Consider the following 23,092-nt stretch of genomic DNA (forward strand, 5'->3'; position numbering starts at 1 on the left):
TTCAAAACAAACTACATTTATCTTTAAGCCTTGAATTTTGAAAATTGCAACTTTGAAGCAATGCAAACGGACAGAAGCAGTTCAGGAAGCAGTCAAGCAGAATCTGCCGGTGTTTCTGGTCTTACTACACCTCATTTGGACAGTGGAGAGCTCACCAAAAATAATAAAGTTGATGATAAATCGATAACCTCGAAAGAGAACTCTCCAGATCCCACTCCCGATAGCACGATCTTTGACATTGCTCGTGACATAGAATCCAAATTGAAGTCTGTTTTGGAGAAGGTCGATAAAAACGACGATGAAATCAATAAAAGAATTGACAAATTGACCAAACAAATCAGTCATTTGGAACAGGAAATCAAAAATAATTGAAATTGGGTATCACCAACCATTTTCTCTCACTATACTCACTATACTCACTATACTTGCCTATGACTAATGACAATACACATGTATATATAAGAACTAAGTTTTTACATATTTAATAGTAGCTAATCGTACAGTGCGCTTTTGATAGAAGATGAAAAAAAAAAAAAAAAAAATAGAAAAAACTAGTGAAGAGCCATCGTGATAACTGCTTGATAAACCTTAGGGATACGACTCGGTAATAATGGCAAAGGAGAAAAGAAGTAAAAACCAAATTAGAAGGGAGAAGGCCAAACTACGAAAGTTGAACGAAACGAACCCGAAGAACGAGACAAAAAGTAAGTCCGATGAACTTCTATCGAAAAGACCCTCCAGTACTATAACGAAAGATGGAGATAATGACACAGTCGACGATCTGAACGGTATGCTGATTCCAGAAAACGACGAGCTTTACTCGCAGTTCTCGAGCGTGTTTAGCAAATTCAATGGTTCAAATACTGAAGACGAAAAACCAAAGAAGCCGGAAAATGAAACATTCATCAATGATGAATTAGTTGAAGAAACTTGGGATGATTTTGATAATGAAGATGAAAGTGAAGACGAGGATGAAGAAGAAGAAGCAATTTCGAAAAGACAACTACGGAAGATTAATAAAATTCCTCTTTCATCATTAAAGGCATCTATTTCCAGACCGCAGGTGGTCGAATTGAACGACGTTGATGCTCCTGATCCTTATTTCTTGGTGAGACTCAAATCCCATTTTAACACTGTACAGGTGCCATCACATTGGTCTAGTAAGAGAGAATACTTGGCGTCCAAGAGAGGAATCGAACGTTTACCTTTCCAACTTCCTAAATTCATTCAAGATACTAACATTCAAGAAATGAGAAATACTGGAGATGACCTGACTTTGAAACAGCAACAAAGAGAAAGAGTTCAGCCAAAAATGGGGAAGCTTGATATCGATTATCAGAAATTACATGATGCATTTTTCAAATTTCAAACAAAACCAAGACTCACCGGTTATGGTGACGTTTTCTTTGAAGGTAAAGAATCTAGCGATGAATTTATTAATGAAATCATGAATATAAAGCCAGGAAAAGTATCTCAGTCGCTAAGACATGCATTGGGTATGCCTGAGAATAACCTAACGTTCCCTCCTCCATGGCTCAATATAATGAGAGAAATCGGTAAGCCGCCTGCGTACGAACACTTGATTATACCTGGTTTAGATTGTGAGTATAAAAACTCGGGCTATTTTGTCGCTGATGAAAATGGAAATGAAATAATTCCTTTACCATTGGATGAATCGCTTTGGGGTCATCCAGAAGAGGGCGAAGAATCGGAGGAAGAAGAAGACCTGGCCGAGGATGATGAAGACGAAGTTGAAGAAGGATTCCAGGCTTCTGAAGAAGAGAAGGATGATGAGCAAGATGCTGAAAAAGTCGAGATAACAGAGTATTCTCGTATCAAAACTATGCCTCTGACAAATAAGCAGCCTGACGTGCAAGAAGATTCTGGTCCTAAGCAATTGTACACCATTCTCAAAGAGAATACAGCGGAAGGTACTAGTGATGGTCTACTCAAAAATGTCCAAACTTATGAATTGGCTCAAGATGGAAAGGATACTACAATTTCTTCAGAAAAAGAAGAGAGCTACAACAAACCTACAAAACAACGTAAAGAATTTAAATTCTAATAATGAATGTTACGTGACTATGCATTTTTATTTAATATTTCATTTATAATATCAGTTTGTAGTGAATTGTTCGTCTGCTTCAAATGGAAAATTAATTCCATCGTTAAAATTAGATTGATCTACCGGATCCAAAAAACTCAAGACATCGGTGTCGATTTCCCTGAAAATTTCTTGAATAGAGAAGGTGTTTAAACTGTTTGTAGCATCTGCGGGGTCATCTATAAATCTCGATAAAAATGGGCCCTTTGGCGATTTAGCATATTCATCAACTCCGAGCGATTGAGAAACAGGGCTCTCGGGGTTTACCAAGTCCAGGACGTTATTAGCTTTTGAAATCTGTTGCATATTACTTTGACTGGACCCTTGTAGACGCACTAAAGAAACATGATTGTCTAGTCTTCTTCTCTTGGTAAGACACTTACTGGAATCTTTAGTTTTTGGAAGTCCCAAATTTTGGATTTCTGTATCCTTACTCATATCAGTAAGTTTTATAAAATCAACGTTGGCATTGCATTTATTTGTTCCATTGTTTTGGTCGGTTGTTGATGTATTAGTATTATAGCCATTGCATACTTTAATCCAAATCGAAATTTTATGCAATATGGGACTGATGTTTCTTAGGTTATACAGATCGTGTTTTGTCACGCCGTCATTTACTATAGATGTTAATTTTTCGAAATAGGACTCCACATTGCCATTCAATTCACTATTATTGGGGGCAGTATTGGAAAATATCTGTGATTTCATTAACAACTGCATTCTAATAAGAGTGACCAATGCCCGCAATGCCCTATAAAAGAAATAAGTTGGTAAATTTATCGTTTCTTCACATAGCATGATAAACGAATTCAAAAGATTCTCTGTAAGCTTTATCAATTTGACAATGTCTCTCATACAAGCTAATGAATTCATTTCGTTAAAGATTGAGCTTGATTCAGGTTGCATGAATGCTGCTTTTTTGCTATATAGATATCCACTAATTAAATTATCGTAAACAATCATTAATGCTTGATAATACATTAAAGAAAGTATGTACTTTTCCTTTGGAATTCTACCAGACTTCTGATCGTCAACCATGAATCCACTATCAGCAAAAGTCTGATGTAATTTTTTTTCATACGCCTCTAGAATAGACTTTATCCCAATTGTTGAACTTGGTCCAGGACCCCACATTCTTTGAAACATTGGATCTGAATCATCGCTTGAGTCTGTTGAAACTTTCAAAGTGAGAGATTGAACTTCTAACATTTCTTGAACTAAATGAACAATCTTGGAAAAGTAACAAATATATCTTTCTTGTCTTTTTGGGAATCCATTCATTTTATTTGAAGACAATAATATATCAACAGCTTTCTCATAGTTATCGGACCATGGGAGAATCTTGTACTTGGGTAATGGAAACTCTAGCGAGCGACAACAACAATATATTGTTAATAATATACGAACTTCGATTCTCTCTTTTGAGTTATCAATCATCATGTTCGGGCATTTTGGGTTAAGATTTGAAGCGATATCTATACATCTTGAAAGTGCAACCCCGGTAAATAATTGAATTTGACTTTTAAAATGGTCTGGACTTTGTGGTATACAACACCATTGAGAAAGGATAATGCAAGTAATAATCAAATGATGATCAACAACCCTTGGATTTATTAAAGAGAAGTAAGCAATAAACTCGTCTAAATAATAAATCAACATTTTATTCAACAAACGGAAATCTAAACCTTCTCCTGTTGTATCGGACAATCCAGTATCATTTAAAGTTGTTACAAAAATGCAAGACATCAATACTAAGGGTGCATGATTCAAGCTATAATCAAAGTCAATTTCTTGTTCGGAAAATACAATTATCGGATAATAACAAAGAATATCATTGATGAAATATTGGAACCTTCTTTTGGCTTCCTCCTCAGATAATGCTTTATGAGTATATATCAATTCCTTAGCTAGATTCTTATCAAACCCAATTTTTGGATAAACTGACGATTTAGCAATATCAGCCGTAGCACTTATTTGATTATTTCCAGTTACATTTTCTATTGTATAAGCCAAAGAGGTGAAAACCGTTGTCAAATCGGTCAATTTCTTTGTGTCTTGATGCTTCAAGTCATCTGATTTCAATGATGATAGTGCTGTTTGAACTTCTTTTAATGAGGATATAGCTTTACTCAAAGGATCATCCATATTCTTAGATTTTCTATTCAATTTTCTAGCAAATTTTGCCGTGGGATCATGATGGGGGGAGCATTCAACACCAATTGAAAAGCATCTGACACAGGTTGAATTAGTTGGGTCTTCGAAGATACATTTAACTTTCAATCGGTGACATCTTGCACAGCTTTTCACCAGTCTCCATTTACTGGCGAAATCCTTGGACCCTTTTTCTGGCGCATCCTGACTCATCATCACACACTTCACATTAATTGGTAAGTGATTTTGGAAACGAAGATAGCTATCGAATTGAAGTTTTGAAAAAACTCTGAAGTCTTGTTGAATCGGAAAGCCGATTGAAAACTAATAAGCTTAGGTGCAGTACCTGACCTTATCTAAAGAGAAAGAAAAATCATTGAAATATAAATTTAAATACTGAACAAAATGCTTTTATTGTAACAAGAGAAAATAAATAACTTAATATAAAGGAGAGAAGGGTAGAGCATGGACAAGTTCTTTTTTGTGTAGAAGATGAATATCAAGACAAATACAAGTTTAAAAAATGAAGAAAAATAAAGGATTATAGTAAAAGTTTTTTTTTTATTAATATTTCAATTTATCTATGAATAAATAGGAAGAAAGGGTGGTTAATGTAGTGAAATTATGCAAAAGTATGAAAAGTTTTTTTTTTTTTTTTGATTTTTTTTTTTGGTAATTTTTAAAATTTAGTTTAATCATTTAATTAGATATCATTAAGATCAGGTTTTTCATCTTTGATTTTGTCAATCTTGGCACCAAAAGAAGAAATACATTTAGCCATGGTTGGAGAAGATCTTGAAATGACATCGGTGAAGTAAAAGTTATCGATTGGGTTTTTCAAAGGAGCACCAATGAGTTTAGCTGATTTATTTTTGTTAACTAATTCGTTGAACCCGATGAGGGCAATATCGTTAGAAACTGGTTCGATAACGTCATGTCTAACTAAATGAGGAGCAATTTGGCCTAATCTTGATCTTATAGCGTATAAGTCATCATAAGGTAAAGTGGCCCCCAAATATTCTGATAAAGCTCTAACGATTTTCCAATCTTCACGAGCAACACCAGGAGGGTTAGTTGCGGCTCTAGTAATTTGAGTTCTACCTTCAGTATTGACGTAAGTGGCTGATTTTTCAGTGTAAGCAGAACCAGGTAAGATGACATCGGCAAAAGAAGCACCTAAATCACCATGATGACCTTGATAAACGACAAAAGCATCTTTTGGAATATCTTTATTTTTAATTTCATCAGCACCCAATAAGTAAACGAATTTTGGTTTAGTATTGGTAGAATTAAAGTTAGTGAACCCCACATCTAAGGCACCAACACGAGAAGCTTCACGATGTAATAAATTAACCCCATTCCAATCAGGAGTATTAAAGTTTGAATGTTTAGAAGCGAATTCCCCAACTAATTTATAGATGGCGGCGGCGTCTTCAGATTCAGCAACACCAGAACCAACAATGATTAAAGGATTTGAAGCTTTAGATAATTTTGAACCAAATTCACCACCCAAAGTTTTTTCCAAAGCTTTTACGTCGGTACCGAAATGTTGTTTATCGAAAGTAGAGTCAAAATCTTGACCGATATGACCGATATCCAATTCTTGTCTTAACCAAACTTTTCTAATTCTAGTGTTTAAAGTGGCGGCTTCGTGTCTTGGGTTAGTACCAATTAATAAGATTTGGTCGGCGTCTTCAATACCATCGATGGTGGAATTAAAGATAAAATTCGATCTGAAATCAACCCCGTGAATATCAGAAGCTTGTTTAACATCGGTAGTGACATTTTCTGAACCTAATTTATTAATTAAATCTTTCAAAGCAACCATTGATTCAACATCGGATAAAGCACCGGAAATGGCCTTTAATTCATCACCTTGAGGTTTAATTTTAGAGTAAGCAGCAGCAATAGTCGATAAGGCTTCATCCCAAGTCCCAACTTCGAATTTATCACCATTTCTAATTAAAGGAGTGGTTAAACGTTGAGTTTTCAAACCATCGCAAGCAAATCTACTTTTATCCGAAATCCATTCTTCATTAACTTCATCGTTCAATCTTGGTAAAACTCTCATGACTTCAATACCTCTAGCATCGACTCTAATATTCGAACCAACTGCATCAAAGACATCGATAGTTTCGGTTCTTTTCAATTCCCAAGGTCTTGCTCTAAACGCATAAGGTTTTGAAGTTAAAGCCCCGACAGGACATAAATCAATGATATTCCCCGACATTTCCGAATTAATATTTCTTTCAATATAAGTACCAATTTGTAAATCGTTACCTCTACCAGAAGTACCAAATTCTGGAGCACCAGCAACATCATTCATAAAACGAACGCATCTGGTACAATGAATACAACGGTTCATGGAAGTTTTAACCAAAGGACCAATTGGTTTATTTTCAACTGCTCTTTTACCCATTAATTCTTTAAAACGACCACGGTCACTACCGTATCTTTGGGATTGATCTTGTAAATCACATTCACCACCCTGATCACAAACTGGACAATCTAATGGATGGTTTTCCAACAACATTTCAGTAACCCCTTCTCTTGCCTTTTTAATTCTTTCTGAATCAGTATGGACAATCATACCATTTTGCACTGGCATGGCACACGATGCAATCAATTTTGGCATTCTTTCAACATCAACAAGACACATACGACAGTTACCGGCAATAGCCAACTTATCGTGGTAACAGTAACGTGGGATAGTCACCCCAGCCTTATCAGCAGCTTGAATAATAGAACTTCCGGCTTCAATATTAATTGTTCTACCATCAACAGTAACTGATACATCCGACATCATTCTGCTACTAGAAGAAAGAAAACGACGAGACGAAGCTCGTAACATGGTACTTCTAGCCAACATAGTCTCCCAAATTAGATATAGAGAAAGGTGTATAAAGGTGTATAAAGACTTATAAACGTGTATAAAGACTGGTTAAAACGAAGCTTCATCCACTGTATATTTTTTTTTTGTACCAGCAGCTTACAATATCCAGATTAACTTTTTTTCATTGGCTCTTTTTGTTAGCACTGCTATTTGGGTGCGATTTTGTATGGGCTTTCCCCCAGTTTGACCTTTTTGTATGGCTTTTGCTCGGAGTCGGTGGGTGCAGGAGAAGTTATTGAGTAATCGAGCAATGTTCGGTTTCTGATTCGCTGATTCCAGCGGCCGGTGCCGGGTAACCCTGGGTTTCCCACAGCGGCATCCGTACCCCTGGGATGTCGCTCTGCGCGACATTGGTGGTGCACGGGGTGTTTCGCTCGGTTGGCGCACCACCTGCTTCCACTGTTAGCTATTGATTCAGCTATTTATCATATAGTTTACTATTTACAATTCACTATTTACAATTCACTATTTAGAATTCATATAATCCACTGTTTATAATTTGCTAGTTAGGTATTATTTACTACACCATATCCATCAATACTTAAGTAACCGGTGGTCTTTGTATTGCTGCAAAAAAATGGTGTGCGGTTTTATTTCATGAAGGTCCGGCAGGACCTGGGGTGTAACCCAATTGTAGTACGTTTTGGTAGCGGTGTTGGCATTTGGTGGAATAACGGCTGGGTTTGGGTGGAATAACGCTGGGTTTGGGTGGAATAACGGCTGGGTTTGGGTGGAATAACGGCTGGGTTTGGGTGGTTCCGGCAAATGGGGCTTTCTTTGGAGGGTTTTCGATGGATTTGCAGTTTTTAAGCATAATCTAGAAAAACTACAACTTTTATACTAACGATATCCGTGTAATTCAGTGATAAGGTACGTATAGCTACTTTGGCTGGGGCTCGTCGGCAGGTAAACTCATGAATAGGATCAATAATGGGGGTACCACATACATCCAGTTTTTCTGGATCCATGAACGGTCATCCTCTTCAGCCTCTTGTCCGTTTTCGTCGGCTTTCTTGGTAGGCTCCTTTTTCGGTTTTTGTCCCTTAGCACCAATTGGCTTTAGATTGGGCACCGGATGACCCTCGTATGGCTTCAACACGATTCTATCGTCGGCCCCACTTATCAAGCTGAGTCTTTCGATGTCTCCTTCTTGATTCAATTGTAATTGTACCAGCTTATCCCTAACGGTATCGAGACTCATGTAGTTGAAGCATCCTAGGGACTTATAGCTAGTACCAATACAATACTCTTGCCTTGCTAAATCATTTTCCTTCAATACAACACTGGATTGGCTTGATTTATCGTATACGAAACTTATCAAGTCGTGTTTGGATTCTGCTGTTTGGGCATAGATGTCTACCGTCACCGTATCATCCCCAGCAATAAGCCCGGCAAATATCAATACAAGAAGGGCCCTGATAACAATCATCTGGTAAAGGTAGTAGATTAAATAGTGTAGAGGAATTTTTAATGATATCTGTCAAGCATACTTTTTTTCTTCTCCATTTTTACCTTTACACACCCATAAGCTTATCGAATGGAAAATTCACCAAAGTCTTTCCCACAATGCTTGCATTGACTTCCAGATCGGTTCTTCGCAGGATACGACCGTGCCGTGTTTCTGTTGGTGCTTGTCAAAAACTTTCATTGGCTCGCGATGTTCAATCCTACTTTGATTACTGCTCAAAGAATAAAGTAGCCATGGATTCGAAAGTTTTCAAAGGCACTTTATACGAATTTGCTACTAAACACTTTCTTGAAACTAAACTCAATTGTCTTGAGCTAAACAGAATCGGTGGTGCTTTTGATAATGGGGTTGATATCTATGGGAAATGGAATCTACAACCGTACGTTGACTTTGAATTGCAAAACTTAAATGGAAAGCTGATTGATCGTTTGACCAAAAAGCCATTCAATAACGGGAAGGAACTTTATTTAAACATCTTGGTTCAATGTAAAAACTATAGAAAAAAAATTAATGCTTCAACGATAAGAGAAATCCCCGGTATATACAATTATCATATAAAAAATAAGCACGAAGCCAATAACACTTTCTTCTTTTTGTTTTCTCCATTCCCCTTAACAAAACAAGGTCAATCGCAAATAGACTCAACTGATGTTCCTATAATTCACTTCAAGTTATCCCCACTAACTCTCGAATCGTCGGGGAACCCTTATGATTTGAAAAATTGGCTTGGTGGTGAGTTAAATTCGGTTTATATGAATGAAAAGGCTCGATCCCTACTAAAAGGCTTCCGGATGGATATCCACTGGCAGCTACTTACATGATATCTACAGATTTGAAAAAAGTAACTAAACAAGTACATAATTCATAAACAAAAAAGAAGAGAAATGAAACTAACTTTTGAAAATCGTATAAAGGTTATGCTAATTATAAAAAATCTATTGATTCCATTGACCGTTATTGTCATTTTTGTGGGTCATATAATATTCATTACCTTTGTACATACCGTCATCGTAAGTTTTGGTTGATGTACTTGCAAGAGTGGTTGGAGAACCTTGAACAGTGGAGGTCATGTATTGAGTGTTGGTGACAGTCATGGTTCTCAAGGTTGTTGGAACACCTTGCGATGCTTGAGCAGTTTGAGAAGCTCCACCGTTGTAGGTAGTAGCGGCTGCTGCCAATGAAGTGGCTGCACCTTGTCCTTGTTGGCCTTGACCTTGTTGGCCTTGTTGACCTTGGCCTTGTTGGCCTTGTTGACCTTGGCCTTGTTGACCTTGGCCTTGTTGGCCTTGACTTTGGCCTTGACCTTGTTGTCCTTGTTGGCTTTGACTTTGACCTTGGCTTTGACCTTGTGCACCTTGAGTGGAAGAGGCAGCATTAGTATTAGCAGAACTGGTGGTTCCAGTAGTTCCAGTGGAAGTAGAAGCAGAAGTAGAAGCAGAAGTGGAAGCAGAAGTGGAAGTAGAGCTAGAGCTAGAGCTTGATCCAGAACCAGAACTAGAGCCAGAGCTTGATCCACCAAGAACTTGTTTAACTGAAGAAACAAAGGTGTTACCACCATCTTTATTACCAAAGGCAGAAGAAGCATCCCAAAGAGAAATACCACCAAAGTTTTTATTAGATTTGATATCACTAGTAATTTTTCCACTTAATTGATTTGGAGCAATGTAACCAGAACCAGCAGAACTTGAAGCACCAGGTAAACCAATGAAAAGTTTAATATTTTTATTTGGAGAATCATTGGAAGCAAAATCAGTCCAAGTATCCCAATTGAAAGATTTATCTAAACTACAAGGATTATTGTAGAATTGAATGAAAGCAAAATCAATTTGAGCTTCTTTTAAGATATCACCAACTGATTCATCTGGATAAACACATTGGGGAGCAGCAGATAAATAATAAGTTTTAGAGGAATCTTCATCGAATTTAGATCTTAAAGCTTTAGCTAAGGCAGCAGTACCAGTTTGTTGTTTATTTTCCAAATCGAAATCAAAACCATCAACTGAAACGTCATCACCAAATGGTTTATTACCGCCATCACCATTACCAAAAGTTTTCCATAAAGTATCAGCAAAATCCTCACCTTCTTGATCAGAAGATAAGCTGTAACTACCAGAGGCCCCACCTAAAGAGAGAAGGACCAATTTATTATTAGATTGACATTTTTTAATTGAAGATCCAACATCCAGGCATCCACTAGTAGAATCTGAAGAGCATTTACTTGAAAAAGAGTAACCTAAGTTATTTGGATAGTTGTAAAGGAAAGATAAAAGAACAATATCAACATCATCGGATTCACAATAAGTATCTAAACTTTCTTCGCTACCATAGGAATCCTGACCCCAATAAACAGCGACATTATTACTGGAAGAGGCATCGAAAGCAAAAACTTTGATAATAAGAAAAGAAATAAGTAGAATAAAACTTTGAGTATTCATTTTGAAAATAAGAAGGAGTGACTGAGTTAGGGAGTTACTAAATTAGGGAGTGACAAATATAATTAAGGAATGACTAGAGCTTGAGTGTAAGGAATGACTAGGGTTGAGAGAGTATCAAGGAATGACAGTAGTTGGGAAGCTGTTTATTGAAGAAAGGAATGTTAATGAAGATTGAAAAATAAAAAGTATGATGAAAATAAAGAGAAATCCATGATAATTTATAATTTTTGAATGCCCATCAAATCAGCTTGATCAAAGAAATCAGTTCACAAGCACCGTTGAAACCCACTGTGTCTTGGTTTCACAACTAATGGCAAATTGGAAGGGACATAGCACGCCAAATCTGTTCATCTAATTGAAAGAATAATAATAAAACAAAAGAACAATCATAATAAATAATATTGAAAAGGTATAATTGATGCACAATGCACACAACCGTAGAACAGCTTTACAAATGCTACAGCAGCAGAAGGTTTGGTTGTATAGTAGTTTAACATGCGTCATCTTGAATCTTCTCTATTATCGTAACATGCTTTGCATCCAAAGAACGCGCTGGCCCTCGACTGAAAGCAGATCTCTCAGTTCTTTTTTGGCCTTATTCCAAACCGTTATTGAAACTACCCCATTGCACTCATGCATCGATACATCGCTCATCATCTATCCCATTATAAACCCTGTCTTCAAAGGCAGATTGTAAAAATCGCCAGCCATCTCCAGCCTAGTTTTTTTTGCTGCTAAAACAAATAATCAATTCAAAGGTTTAGAGAAACAAACGCGAAATTTACCTAAAAAGGAGTTCTCGAGGCCGTTGTCAAGCAGAAATAGGGTCCTGGTGGTAAAATTAAGGTAGATTATTTGCATCACATACAATCCACCTCCTTTGTTATTCTATTTTGATGTACCTGAAGTCACTATGAACATATCTGGCACAAATCATTTGTTTGTCTGAAAGCTTAATTAATGGCGTCTGTTGCAATGAAGAAATGAGAAGCGAAAGAAAAAAGGTTCAGCATCGCGAAGCTTAACCAGCACCAAAACACCTCTATTTCCATTACATCCATCATCAAATAAGAACATCATCAAATAACATCATCAAATAACATCATCATCAAATAAGAACATCATCAAATAAGAACATCATCAAATTGTTACTTCGCGGAGGCTTTGGAAGCTTTCACTACTACGTAGTATTATTTTTTCCAAGCGGAGGCATCCTCGCTGGGGGTCCGTCCGACTTGGTACTATAGTTGACTGAAAACGGTTTACTAAGGCACCATGTGTCCAATTGGCTATACAATCAAGACGAATATGGGAATAATGTTGCTAATTGGAAACCATGTTTCATTACAAAAAAGATGAAATATTACTAAATATATTTCATGATGTAGTAACAAGAAAGATCGAGTATTTGTATTGTCATAACTAACCGAATCGACTTCGCAACTATTTTGTATTGTTATTTAATTAGAGTTTAGCTCCTTTACGCGTGAAAGGGGAATTCCCACTCATGGAATTAAATTGAAAGTGTTTTAAACTTCAATTAAAACATTTCGTGACGATGTTACAAGCTAGAATTGGTTTTTGCAACTTACAAATATTGGTTTCTCGAATTTCAATAATTTATTTTGCGCCCAACGCATTAGAGGAAATTCGAATAAATACTACGGAAAATGAATTAAAGAGAGTAGATAAATACATGTATTAAGATTCATTTATAGTTTTGAATTCATGAGCGTTGGCTGCTGGCTTCAAAGTTCAATAACGGCTCTGATACAATCACCAGCGTGCATATCATCAAAAGCAGTATTGATTTTGTCTAAAGGATGTCTATGAGTGATGAAATCATCAACCTTTAATTTACCTTCCATGTAGTCATCAACGATACCAGGTAATTGGGATCTACCTTTAACCCCACCAAAGGCAGCACCTTTCCAAACTCTACCAGTAACCAATTGGAAAGGTCTGGTAGAAATTTCTTTACCAGCGGCAGCAACACCAATAACGATAGAAACCCCCCAACCTTTATGACAAGCTTCTAAAGCATTTCTCATGACTTGAACATTACCAGTACAATCAAAAGTATAATCACAACCACCATCGGTCATTTCAACCAATTTATCAACAATAGTAGTACCTTCAGGCAATTTAGTTGGATTAACAAAATCGGTAGCACCGAATTTTTCGGCCCATTCCTTCTTCTTGTCATTGATATCAACAACAATGATCTTATTGGCTTTTCTTTCTAAAGCACCTTGAACCACCGATAAACCAACACAACCGGCACCGAAAACAGCAACGTTATCACCTTTTTGGACATTGGCAGTGATGGTGGCAGCACCGTAACCAGTGGTAATACCACAGCCTAATAAACAAGTTCTATCTGGTTTAGCTTCTGGATTAACGGCAACAACAGAAATATCAGCAACAACAGTGTATTGAGAAAAAGTAGAACATCCCATAAAGTGTAATAAATCCTTACCTTTACATTTAAATCTTGAAGTACCATCTGGTAAAACCCCTTGACCTTGAGTAACTCTAATTTTTTGACATAAATTGGTTTTACCAGATTTACAAAATTTACATTCTTTACATTCAGGAGTGTATAACGCAACAACTGAATCCCCAACTTTAACATTAGTAACACCTTCACCAACAGATTCAACAATACCAGCACCTTCATGACCCAAAACAACTGGGAAAGCACCTTCTGGATCAGATCCACTCAAAGTATAAGCATCAGTGTGACAAACACCAGTGTGTAAGACTTTGATACGAACTTCGTGTGCTTTTGGTGGAGCAACCTCAATATCTTCAATAGACAATGGTTTACCGGCTTCCCAAGCAACAGCAGCTTTACAAGTAATGGTCTGTTCAAGTTAGTATGTTGCAAAAAAAAAATAAAAAGGAGAAAGCCCGAAAAAAAAAAAAAAAAAAATTGAAGTACAACAAAGTATAACCTCCAAGGTTATACCTTCAAAGGTATAAGTTGTAATTCAATTGCCAATTGCCAATTTTCAATCACTTTTTCTTTCTTCTTCATTTCTTCCTCTTCTTTTCGTTTTTCCATTTCTCAACGAATTGATACGTACTTTACCAGTGGTGTCAGACATTATATGGACAGTATACGAATTGAAATTATAGTTAAGGAAAAGAAAATTGATTAAACTTTAAGGAAGTTGTCAACCCTTATATATCGAAATTTTTCAAATGGGCTTTTTGATAACCTTTGTTTGCGCTAAGTAGAAAAAACTATCCTTTCTTTAGCTTGATTTGGTGAAGGAATCCGGGTTAGTAATCACACCCGGGTCGTGTGTGAGGGCTAGAGAGCTGGGGTTTTTTATACCGGATTGAGCAAAAAGTAGTGCGGAATTTTTCAGAAAAAGCCGCGCCTAAGGTTAAAAGATCCGAATCTTGCAACCATCAAACGTAGTATTATATATATAGATGTATAGATAAATATATAGATGTATAGATCAATATATAGATATGTAGATAGGATGTGATCAGAGTACAGCACCAAAACCGAAGGTAATTTTGATGGATCTGATATAGTAGTTTTCGAAATTATCCTTAACTCTTTCTTCTTCACCAATTGGAATACCAGACCATTTGACAACCATTTTGGTTTCACCAGCACCTTGCTTGAACTGGATGTCTAGCTCGGCATAATGGCCAGATTTCCAGTCTTCCAATCTCCATAATTGAACAATACGTTCGTTAGGAACCAACTTGAGAAATCTACCACTTATAGACCCCCCAAATAATTTGAAAGAACTACCTTCCTTTGGGGGGAAAGCTTCGATTTCTGGAACTGACCTCGACCAGGCCATAACACGTTGGCCATCCAATAGGGTGATGTACAACTGTTCGGCAGTGGTGTTGAAATCGGGTTCCAAATGTAACGTGGAGGTATTGTACCTGGGTACATTAGAATTGGTCACTGGAGCAGATGGAGCGGGAGTGGCAGTAGATTTGGATGGAACCGATTTTGTTTGTGGGGCGGTTTGCTTACCAGTTTGGTTTGCTTTAGTATAAGTCGAATTAACTTTACCTGAGTCTAATTGAATATCGGAACTATGGGTGACAATTAAGTCATGACCAAAGTTCGATAAAACGTCTCTCAATTTAGGTATTAAGTAACTCTTGATGACTTTTCTCATCTTTTCGTTTTCTTTGTTTTCATTATATATGCTGATATCAAATTGGAGCTCTTCTGGTTCAGTATCATAAGCTAACTCAGGAATTATAATCGAACCCTTAAATTCGCCCTTTTTATTTTTTTCATCTTCACAGTATCCTCCAATGGTTAAGGTCAATTTCAAATCAAAAATTGATATCACTTTACCTTTACGTTGACAAACTTCAACGTCTCCTTCTAATGACAGAAGAGAAGTAACCCCAACCGAAGTATTTTCTTCAGTGACAACACTTAATCCAACCACTTTCTCATTGAAATAGTCTTTGGACCAGCTGGTACAGTTCTTATCGACCCAATGCCAATTGTTAGGATTGTGTACAACCATGTTTCTTGATTTGTTAGTATCTAAAGTAGAGTATTCTTCTCCATATAAATAGTTGGCCAAAGTTTTTCAAAAACTTCTACAGTGGAAAAATCTAGAAATTATCACCGTTGCTACACCCGTAAACCAGGATTATTGTTACTATCTTTTTTATTAAACTATTTAAGCATCAACTTCCATTGCATCCCCACCTAAAGGTATCACGGTTTCTTCGACGTCTACTATATCACGGATATTCTGTCTCAAGACTCCAGTGGTACCTCTTGGGAATTTATAAGATCTAGCCTTTTCACTTCTGACGTTTGGAGTCAAGTAGTTTCTATGTAATTCAGCATCTTTACCAACTTCCATAACGCAAAGATCGACATTTGAACCGGAACCCAAGTCATTCCAGATACCGGCTTCGATTGCACTAGCACATAATTTCATGGCTTCTTCTTTTGTTAAATCTTCTTTCCATTCAGTTTCTAAAACTGCCATGGCAGCTAAAGAACCAGATCCTAATGACTGATAAGACCCAATGTCAGTTGATCCATGAGCTTGAACCGACATCAAATGTGCTCCTGTTGGATCGACCCCTGCGCAAATAAGATATGCTCCTAAATGACCTTGATATTTAAATAAATGTTGTTTTAATAATGTTAAAGCAGTAATAACTCTTGGTTTACGACTTTGATATAATGAATGTAATTCTAAATTGGAGGCAATCAATTGAGTAACCATTTCAGTATCAGCAGCAGTACCAGCACCAGCACACCAGATTCTTGGAGCTAATCGATGTAATTTTTCACAATTCTTATCAGCAACGATAGGACCAGCAGTGGCTCTAGTATCAGCGGCAATCACAACTCCTCCTTTAAACTTACATCCAACAATCGTAGTACCTGTAGATGTGGCCTTTGGTGCACCAAACCCTTGGGTGGTCAAATAGTTATTTCTTTGATAGTTATCAAAACTTAATCCTGCCATATTTCGATTATATATTCTGTTGTTTCAATTCTGTTCTGTTACCCAATAATTGGCTCGATGGTCGTATTTATCACTGCTATCTAGTTATCTAATATACTCAATGCCCTTGTTACTCTTTTGTCAAGGTCTTCAATCTGTTCGTTATACCTCTTTTTTTTGCCTCCCGAAACAAAGAATATCAAAATGTTTTCGCACGACACTTACTTCAAAAACAAAAGACCCGTACATTGAGATCGTCAAACTGGACGTTTGTCTCTCTTCGAGACAGAAACACCATGTAAATAAATAGCTGGAAGGGGAATAAGTTAAGAAAGAACTGGAATTGACCCTGTGGATAGAAGGCAAACAGACCCAATCGCAAGTGTCACCATGATAGATCGATATGGGTATACGGCTCCTGCAAGAGTTAAGGTATTGGTTGTACCAGTGAACGGATGTTCAAAAGTTGATTTTGAAAGATACTTTGATCTTATACGATCTACAGATGAGATCAGATTGCTTGATATACCACCAATTCCCGAATCGCAGTATTTCAATCCTCAGTCTTACCCTCACGGTAAGATAATGTATGAATATAGCTCATCATATCCAGAAGATGAATCGATTTTTTTACATGATTTCGAACCTTTTAGGAAAACTTTCATTGTCATTAGTGTTGGGAAGTACCTGAAAGAGTTTGATTCTCAGCAGTCTTTGAATTCTTTGAAAAAACTGCATCAGAGTTCAATTGTCCATAACTCGATTATATTCGATACTCCTTCAGACTTGATTAAGGACTTGAATCCTCCAAGTAATCATGATTTCAAGCTGGTATTCTACCACGATGGATCAACCGATCATAATATAACAGCAATAGAAACCTTAGTTTGTGAAGTTTCAAGAAATTTTTTATTAGCATTGGATAATTACGCTTCATCTTATCTCAATATAACTTTAAGATCACCAGTTTCAATAACTGATAGTCATATATTGACGCGTGCAATTACTCAGGCTCAGAAAAGACTTACATCGGGATCTTCATCTTTTAAACTCTCATTTAATTCTTCCAATACTTCACCAATTGCTTCCAATGATATAAAATCAAAACATAACGGTAGACAAGCTAAACTATTAGGAAGTTTCTTTCTTTTAGCAGGTAAAACCTCGGATGCCTTACACTACTTCATAGATGCAATCATAAATTTGAAAAAATCTGATGACTTCTTATGGTTAGGTAGTGCAATAGAAGGTCTTGGAATCGCTTCGGTTATGCTTCATTTCTTGAATATTCCTTTCCAATTGAATAATCCTGCTCTACTGTCTGCTCTACAATTTCCAAAGAGTAAATTACAGTCGATCAATTCCGAAACCTCACCTAAAAGACTCTCAAGTGAATCTAAATCAAATAGAAATTCAAATCCAACCCTTATGTCTCCTAGAAATTCTACTGGTAGTAGTGTCAGCTTTAATCTTTCTCAATTATCTAATATATCAAACGGAGACCTTAATAGTTTGCCATTACCAGAATTGATCAAAAGATTAAATTCAAAAGTTTTACACCTATATCATATGAGTACTAATGATTACGAAAATACGGTCCCCGATATTGTTTACATAGAATGCTTACTAAGATCAATTAAGTTTATGGTTTATGTTCATCTTAGTGGACCAGAGATCGACTCACTGGTATTGGAAAGAATTGTTAAATCTAAAACTTGTGGTAACAAATCAGATAATACTTGGTTTACCAAATCAGATATCCTTGCTCAAATTGATAAGGTATTCTCTTTGCAATTAGTGGATATGGATTTCTTTGAACAGTGCAGAATATACTGTGCTTTGGCTTCAATGTATACTGATCTTGGTTTGAAAAGGAAAAGAGCTTTCATATTAAGAATTTTAATTATTGCATTACTACCCAAATTCGAAACTCGCTTAAATGAATCAGTCTTATCTGATTATACCTCTATTGGATCTATAAGGGATATTTTCGATGAATTATTTATAGCGTATGGTATAAATGTTGATCCTGAAAGTACTGCAACGGCTGCTTCTCAACATCCAAATGACTGGGTCTCCTTACAATTACAACTTTTAAAAATCTGCTTGAGAATCCTTGAAGCTATCAAAGATTACTCTTATTTAATTAAATTATGTACTATGCTATTGACTCGTTATACACATTGTTTACCTCCTGCTGATCAAATCGCTTTAAAAGAAAAAATTGATGCATTGATTTATTTATCAGATAGAAATAATCTCAATCTTGAAGCTCCTTATTGGGACCCCTTTTTGATAAGAAAAGTAAAATATGTCTCTAGTAAATCTAAAGATTCTCTAATACCTTTCCCTGAATATGAAAGAGATAATCATAATGTTGGCTTGGTAGATTCGTCACCCAACAAGGATTCAAAATCTTCTACTCCTAAGCCAGATGAGTCGGCTTTAATTTTTAATCCTTACAACAAAGCAAAATTTCCAACATTGAATAAAGAAAGACTTTTAATCAAAAATGAAATTTACCAATTAAAAGTTGCTTTACAAAATCCTTTTTCATTTGAAATTGAAGTCACCGATTTCTCAATAATGACAGAAGGTAATGTTAGTGTTCAAACCTTAAAGCATTTAATGAGACCTGCAACAGTTGTAGGTTTGAATGATCAACAGCTTCCTCCGATAAATCAAACAGCTTCTAAATCAATATTGAATAGCAAACATACCATATCAGCTCCAAAGAGAAATTCATCCAATTATAATTTATCCAATCAGAATGATCACCATTCAGGTAATAATCTCCTTCTACACCCAAAAAGTATCCAATATTTTATTGTTGCATTCAAGCCATTAGAAGCAGGTGCTTTAAGCATTGTAGGGTTTGATGTGGCAATGGGATCATGTAATCCTCAATTCTTTCAAATAATTGATGAGGAATTTTTTGATCATACTCAAAAAATCAAGGTCTTAGAGAAACCAATAGATCCTTTAGGTCCTTTGGAAAGTGTTATAACCAATTTATCTGGCAATAATATTGAAGGTAGGGCCAGTACAAGGACTTTGCAATTAAGTGTAGTTCCTCCTCAACCTACCTTATCCCTCACCAACATCCTGATTAATAATGGTTGGCTAATGTTATTAGAAGGTGAGAAGTATGAATTTTCAATCTGCTTAACAAATCATTCTGATGAGCCAATAAACTATTTGTCATTTTCATTTTGGGATTCAACAATTGAACCTTTAAGTACAAAATTGAATTCTAATACATTGAGTGGTGGTCCTATAATACCTGCTAATGAGGTATATGAGATTGAGTGGTTATTGCTTATGTTTAAACCATTTAGGATTTTAAACAAAGAAGAGATTACATCTAAATACAAAATCATCCAGCCCCATTCAGACTTAAAGATCAATTATGAAATCACTGGTAAAAGAGGAATGAAAGAACTGAGGATTCTCTTGGACTATTCAAATAAATTGGCTAATGATGTTTCCAATAGTTTTGTTAAAAACGTCAACGTGCCACTTAATTTAACTGTCATGCCATCTATTGAACTTATTGGGTGTGATATTTTACCATTACTATCATCATCTTTGCAAGCACTTGATAATGTAATGCCTAAGAATTTGACTTCTAACCTTAAACAAATCTTGGGTTTCATATCAAAGATTATGGATTCAAAAACAGAGGATATAAGTGAGTATTGTTTATTAGTGATTGATATGAGGAACTCGTGGAATGAAAAATTATCATGTAACTTTACATATACCATGGACTTAAATTCTGAATTTAAAGTCGAGGAAATCATTGATCCAATGAAAACTTCTAGGTTTTTATTACCAATTAGACGAATTTCTAGCAATGATATTGATTTATCAAAACCAGTGCCATCTTTGAGAAATAAACAATTTATAAAGAATTACTTTATTACCGATGAAGAAGAACTGAAATTAAGAGAAACTTTTTGGCTCAGATATTCGTTGTTAGAGAAATTGAAAGGTGATTGGGAAACTGTTAACGGCAATCGCAGAGATGGTATAATTAATTTAAGAGGGATCCGATTGAGTCCTAAGATGGCAAACGTTTTAGTTTACAGTAAAGTCCAAATCCATCATACTCTTATTCGAAATGAAATTCCTATTAAAAAGTCTGGACTGCAGTTTTTATTGGATATCGAAGAGTTCTATACTCTCAAAACAAAAATTACCAATAACTCAGAAGACGAAATTAATGCAATTTTGAGACATATTCCGTTCCCATTGGCCACATCAATAGCTACATCAAGCAGCTCTAACACTCATGTTGTTAAGTCCCAAGTATCTATCGACCGTAAAATTCTTGTGAATGGATTACTACAAAATCATTTGGGTGAAAGTATAAAACCACAAGAATCCATTGAAATCGACTTGCCATTCGTTATACTAGAAAAGGGACAGTACGAATGGGGATCTGTTTTGGATGTTTTAAACAAGGACAATATCAAAGTGGTTGGTCGTGAACCAATATATATAGCTGCATCATAGTTTAATCCTTTTTTTTTTTTTTTTTTTTGATTTATTCTTGCATAATAATAAAGTTTTACGGATTAACAAGTATTGTAGAAGCTGATACATTAATAAATAGAATATATACAAGAAATGAAACAAGAGTATGCAAATAAAAAGGCAAATTCACTGCTTTCTATTGTCCAATTTGAAAGGTAAAGGTTGAGCACCTTCGGCTTCTAATTTTTCAATATATCTTTGTCTAATTAAATCATTGAATCTCTTTTCCTGGAAATACTTGAACCAACTAGCAACACACTTATTCTTAAAGTCGTTTCTTAACTCACCACAATTCAGCTCAACCTTGCTTTGTATCTTTGGATCAAGTGAATTATCAATTTTGTTTTCCGTCAAACACTGAAAGAACTTGTCTCTCGAATCCCAGCATTCCAAACGCTTGGACTTATTTGGAGGAGCCTGAACAGTCTCTTCTTTCTGAAAGAATCCCATGGCGTCTTGTATTCTTACTAAAGGAGCTGGTTGGTCTTTTTCTAAAGCCCGTTCTCTTCAATTTTCCAAAGAAAACTGATTGGTCGGAAATTGCCTACCCCGGAAATCTGACCACGTGACGTACGTTGCAAAATTTGACGTGGTTCCGGAACCGGGGCCATAAAAGGCATTTTTCATGCATTTTCAATGGCTTTTTTACTACTGCGAAAAAAAAAAAGTATATAAGCAGATGAGTTTGAAGAAGTAGTTGAAGAAGTAGTTAAATTAGTAGTTGAAATAGCGGAGAAAAGCACAGATAAACAATGACTGGATTTGAAAACCTGGCAGAAGTTCCCTTCGATGTTCAAGAAGATATCAAGGACGTTGAGCACCCAATTTTCAGGATTAAATATAGGTCTAATTCTATTGCCAGTGATACTGCCAGTAGTATTGGAGATGGAGATAATACTAAGTTACCAAATATTAAAGTCTTGGGTACTGGGGGAACCATTGCGTCCAAGGGATCAAGTTCGTATCAAACAGCAGGGTATGAGGTTGATTTAACTATTGAGGATTTGATCAAGTCAATTCCCGATTTATCACATACTTGTGAGTTACATTTTGAGCAGGTATTCAATTTAGACTCCAAAGAATTTGGGACTAAAGAATTGATAGCATTGCATAATAAGATTCAAGAAGATTTACCATTTTTCGATGGGATTGTTATAACTCATGGTACTGATACCTGTGAAGAAACTGCTTTTTTTTTGGAAAGTACTATAAATACTCGTAAACCAATTGTAATTTGTGGGAGTATGAGGCCATCAACATCAATTTCCAGTGATGGGGAGATGAATTTATATCAAGCGTGTGTTGTTGCTGCAAATAAACAATCTCGCGGTAGAGGGATATTGGTAACTTTGAATGATAAGATTGGATCAGGATATTATATTACTAAATCGGATGCAAATTCCTTGGATACATTTAAAAGTTTAGGACAAGGATACTTGGGGAATTTTGTTAATAATGAAGTACATTATTACTATCCACCAAATAGACCAACTGGATTACAAAAATTCAATTTATTAGGAGAAGATGAATTAAAAGATTATAATAAGTATTCGAATATACCAATCTTATATTTCCACCAAAATTTTAATAATGAATTAATTGAATTAATAATTAAACAATTGAAAGTTCCTGGTATTGTTTTAGCAACCATGGGAGCAGGATCATTAGCTGATTCAACTAATAAATTATTAGCCAAATTATCAACGGAATACCAAATTCCAATAATTTATTCAAAAAGATCAATGGATGGTAGTGTAAGTAAAGGATCATTACCAAAAGTTAGTAATAAAGAATATCTTATTGCTGGAGGATATTTAAATCCACAAAAATCAAGAATTTTATTACAATTATGTTTAAATGATAATTTATCAATTGAACAAATTAGAAAAATTTTTAAAGAAGGTTACGGTGGTTAACTCATTTACATAATTACTTGTATAATAAATTAATTACATATATTTGATGTAGTAATGACCATTGCTTAAAAGTCATCAATAATCATTGAGGAGATACATAAAGAGAAATGAGAAAAAA

At 35.7% G+C, this 23,092-nt stretch overlaps 13 protein-coding genes across 13 annotated transcripts; 5 read left to right on the forward strand and 8 right to left on the reverse strand.

The window, feature by feature from the left end:
- The first annotated feature begins 16 nt into the window (after nt 1-16).
- Nucleotides 17-463, forward strand: HYPBUDRAFT_152939 (uncharacterized protein). Its single transcript, XM_020221289.1, has one exon. It carries the CDS (start codon nt 61-63, stop codon nt 370-372), a length of 312 nt encoding a protein of 103 aa, XP_020076014.1. The 5' UTR covers nt 17-60; the 3' UTR covers nt 373-463.
- Nucleotides 464-576: 113 nt separating this feature from the next.
- Nucleotides 577-2,088, forward strand: HYPBUDRAFT_152940 (U2 snRNP complex subunit). The gene has a single exon (XM_020221290.1). The coding sequence runs from the start codon at nt 611-613 to the stop codon at nt 2,063-2,065; it is 1,455 nt and encodes a 484-aa protein (XP_020076015.1). The 5' UTR covers nt 577-610; the 3' UTR covers nt 2,066-2,088.
- Nucleotides 2,078-3,737, reverse strand: ZCF39 (Zcf39p). Its single transcript, XM_020221291.1, has one exon. The coding sequence runs from the start codon at nt 3,383-3,385 to the stop codon at nt 2,117-2,119; it is 1,269 nt and encodes a 422-aa protein (XP_020076016.1). The 5' UTR covers nt 3,386-3,737; the 3' UTR covers nt 2,078-2,116.
- A 1,190-nt stretch (nt 3,738-4,927) lies between these two features.
- Nucleotides 4,928-7,277, reverse strand: HYPBUDRAFT_152942 (uncharacterized protein). The gene has a single exon (XM_020221292.1). The coding sequence runs from the start codon at nt 7,059-7,061 to the stop codon at nt 4,959-4,961; it is 2,103 nt and encodes a 700-aa protein (XP_020076017.1). The 5' UTR covers nt 7,062-7,277; the 3' UTR covers nt 4,928-4,958.
- A 355-nt stretch (nt 7,278-7,632) lies between these two features.
- Nucleotides 7,633-8,580, reverse strand: HYPBUDRAFT_152943 (uncharacterized protein; the record flags this gene model as incomplete). Its single annotated transcript, XM_020221293.1, has 1 exon — nt 7,633-8,580. The coding sequence occupies one exon, from the start codon at nt 8,575-8,577 to the stop codon at nt 8,029-8,031; it is 549 nt and encodes a 182-aa protein (XP_020076018.1). The 3' UTR covers nt 7,633-8,028.
- A 134-nt stretch (nt 8,581-8,714) lies between these two features.
- On the forward strand, nt 8,715-9,437 carry HYPBUDRAFT_110107 (uncharacterized protein; the record flags this gene model as incomplete). The annotated part of the gene is made up of 1 exon (XM_020218744.1): nt 8,715-9,437. The coding sequence occupies one exon, from the start codon at nt 8,715-8,717 to the stop codon at nt 9,435-9,437; it is 723 nt and encodes a 240-aa protein (XP_020076019.1).
- A 35-nt stretch (nt 9,438-9,472) lies between these two features.
- On the reverse strand, nt 9,473-11,202 carry CHT3 (Cht3p). Its single transcript, XM_020221294.1, has one exon. The coding sequence runs from the start codon at nt 11,049-11,051 to the stop codon at nt 9,552-9,554; it is 1,500 nt and encodes a 499-aa protein (XP_020076020.1). The 5' UTR covers nt 11,052-11,202; the 3' UTR covers nt 9,473-9,551.
- A 1,597-nt stretch (nt 11,203-12,799) lies between these two features.
- FDH3 (bifunctional alcohol dehydrogenase/S-(hydroxymethyl)glutathione dehydrogenase) lies at nt 12,800-14,161 on the reverse strand (the record flags this gene model as incomplete). The annotated part of the gene is made up of 2 exons (XM_020222264.1): nt 12,800-13,918; nt 14,141-14,161. 2 exons carry the CDS (start codon nt 14,159-14,161, stop codon nt 12,800-12,802), a joined length of 1,140 nt encoding a protein of 379 aa, XP_020076021.1.
- Nucleotides 14,162-14,554: 393 nt separating this feature from the next.
- On the reverse strand, nt 14,555-15,574 carry AHA1 (Aha1p; the record flags this gene model as incomplete). Its single annotated transcript, XM_020220150.1, has 1 exon — nt 14,555-15,574. One exon carries the CDS (start codon nt 15,572-15,574, stop codon nt 14,555-14,557), a length of 1,020 nt encoding a protein of 339 aa, XP_020076022.1.
- Nucleotides 15,575-15,709: 135 nt separating this feature from the next.
- On the reverse strand, nt 15,710-16,609 carry PUP1 (proteasome core particle subunit beta 2). The gene has a single exon (XM_020221295.1). The coding sequence runs from the start codon at nt 16,538-16,540 to the stop codon at nt 15,734-15,736; it is 807 nt and encodes a 268-aa protein (XP_020076023.1). The 5' UTR covers nt 16,541-16,609; the 3' UTR covers nt 15,710-15,733.
- Nucleotides 16,610-16,795: 186 nt separating this feature from the next.
- HYPBUDRAFT_161846 (uncharacterized protein) lies at nt 16,796-21,037 on the forward strand (the record flags this gene model as incomplete). The annotated part of the gene is made up of 1 exon (XM_020222542.1): nt 16,796-21,037. The coding sequence occupies exon 1, from the start codon at nt 16,910-16,912 to the stop codon at nt 21,035-21,037; it is 4,128 nt and encodes a 1,375-aa protein (XP_020076024.1). The 5' UTR covers nt 16,796-16,909.
- Nucleotides 21,038-21,143: 106 nt separating this feature from the next.
- Nucleotides 21,144-21,523, reverse strand: HYPBUDRAFT_152948 (uncharacterized protein). The gene has a single exon (XM_020221296.1). The coding sequence runs from the start codon at nt 21,506-21,508 to the stop codon at nt 21,185-21,187; it is 324 nt and encodes a 107-aa protein (XP_020076025.1). The 5' UTR covers nt 21,509-21,523; the 3' UTR covers nt 21,144-21,184.
- A 287-nt stretch (nt 21,524-21,810) lies between these two features.
- Nucleotides 21,811-22,974, forward strand: HYPBUDRAFT_6259 (asparaginase; the record flags this gene model as incomplete). The annotated part of the gene is made up of 1 exon (XM_020223562.1): nt 21,811-22,974. The coding sequence occupies one exon, from the start codon at nt 21,811-21,813 to the stop codon at nt 22,972-22,974; it is 1,164 nt and encodes a 387-aa protein (XP_020076026.1).
- Between the last annotated feature and the right edge of the window lie 118 nt (nt 22,975-23,092).

The sequence above is a fragment of the Hyphopichia burtonii genome, assembly GCF_001661395.1.
Source record: "Hyphopichia burtonii NRRL Y-1933 unplaced genomic scaffold HYPBUscaffold_4, whole genome shotgun sequence".
Classification (NCBI taxonomy): domain Eukaryota; kingdom Fungi; phylum Ascomycota; class Pichiomycetes; order Serinales; family Debaryomycetaceae; genus Hyphopichia; species Hyphopichia burtonii.

Coding starts and splice junctions, on each gene's coding strand:
- CHT3 (XM_020221294.1), bottom strand. CDS start 11,051: ATGAATACTCAAAGTTTTATTCTACTTATTTCTTTTCTTATTATCAAA.
- HYPBUDRAFT_152939 (XM_020221289.1), top strand. CDS start 61: ATGCAAACGGACAGAAGCAGTTCAGGAAGCAGTCAAGCAGAATCTGCC.
- HYPBUDRAFT_152940 (XM_020221290.1), top strand. CDS start 611: ATGGCAAAGGAGAAAAGAAGTAAAAACCAAATTAGAAGGGAGAAGGCC.
- HYPBUDRAFT_152948 (XM_020221296.1), bottom strand. CDS start 21,508: ATGGGATTCTTTCAGAAAGAAGAGACTGTTCAGGCTCCTCCAAATAAG.
- PUP1 (XM_020221295.1), bottom strand. CDS start 16,540: ATGGCAGGATTAAGTTTTGATAACTATCAAAGAAATAACTATTTGACC.
- HYPBUDRAFT_152942 (XM_020221292.1), bottom strand. CDS start 7,061: ATGATGTCGGATGTATCAGTTACTGTTGATGGTAGAACAATTAATATT.
- ZCF39 (XM_020221291.1), bottom strand. CDS start 3,385: ATGAATGGATTCCCAAAAAGACAAGAAAGATATATTTGTTACTTTTCC.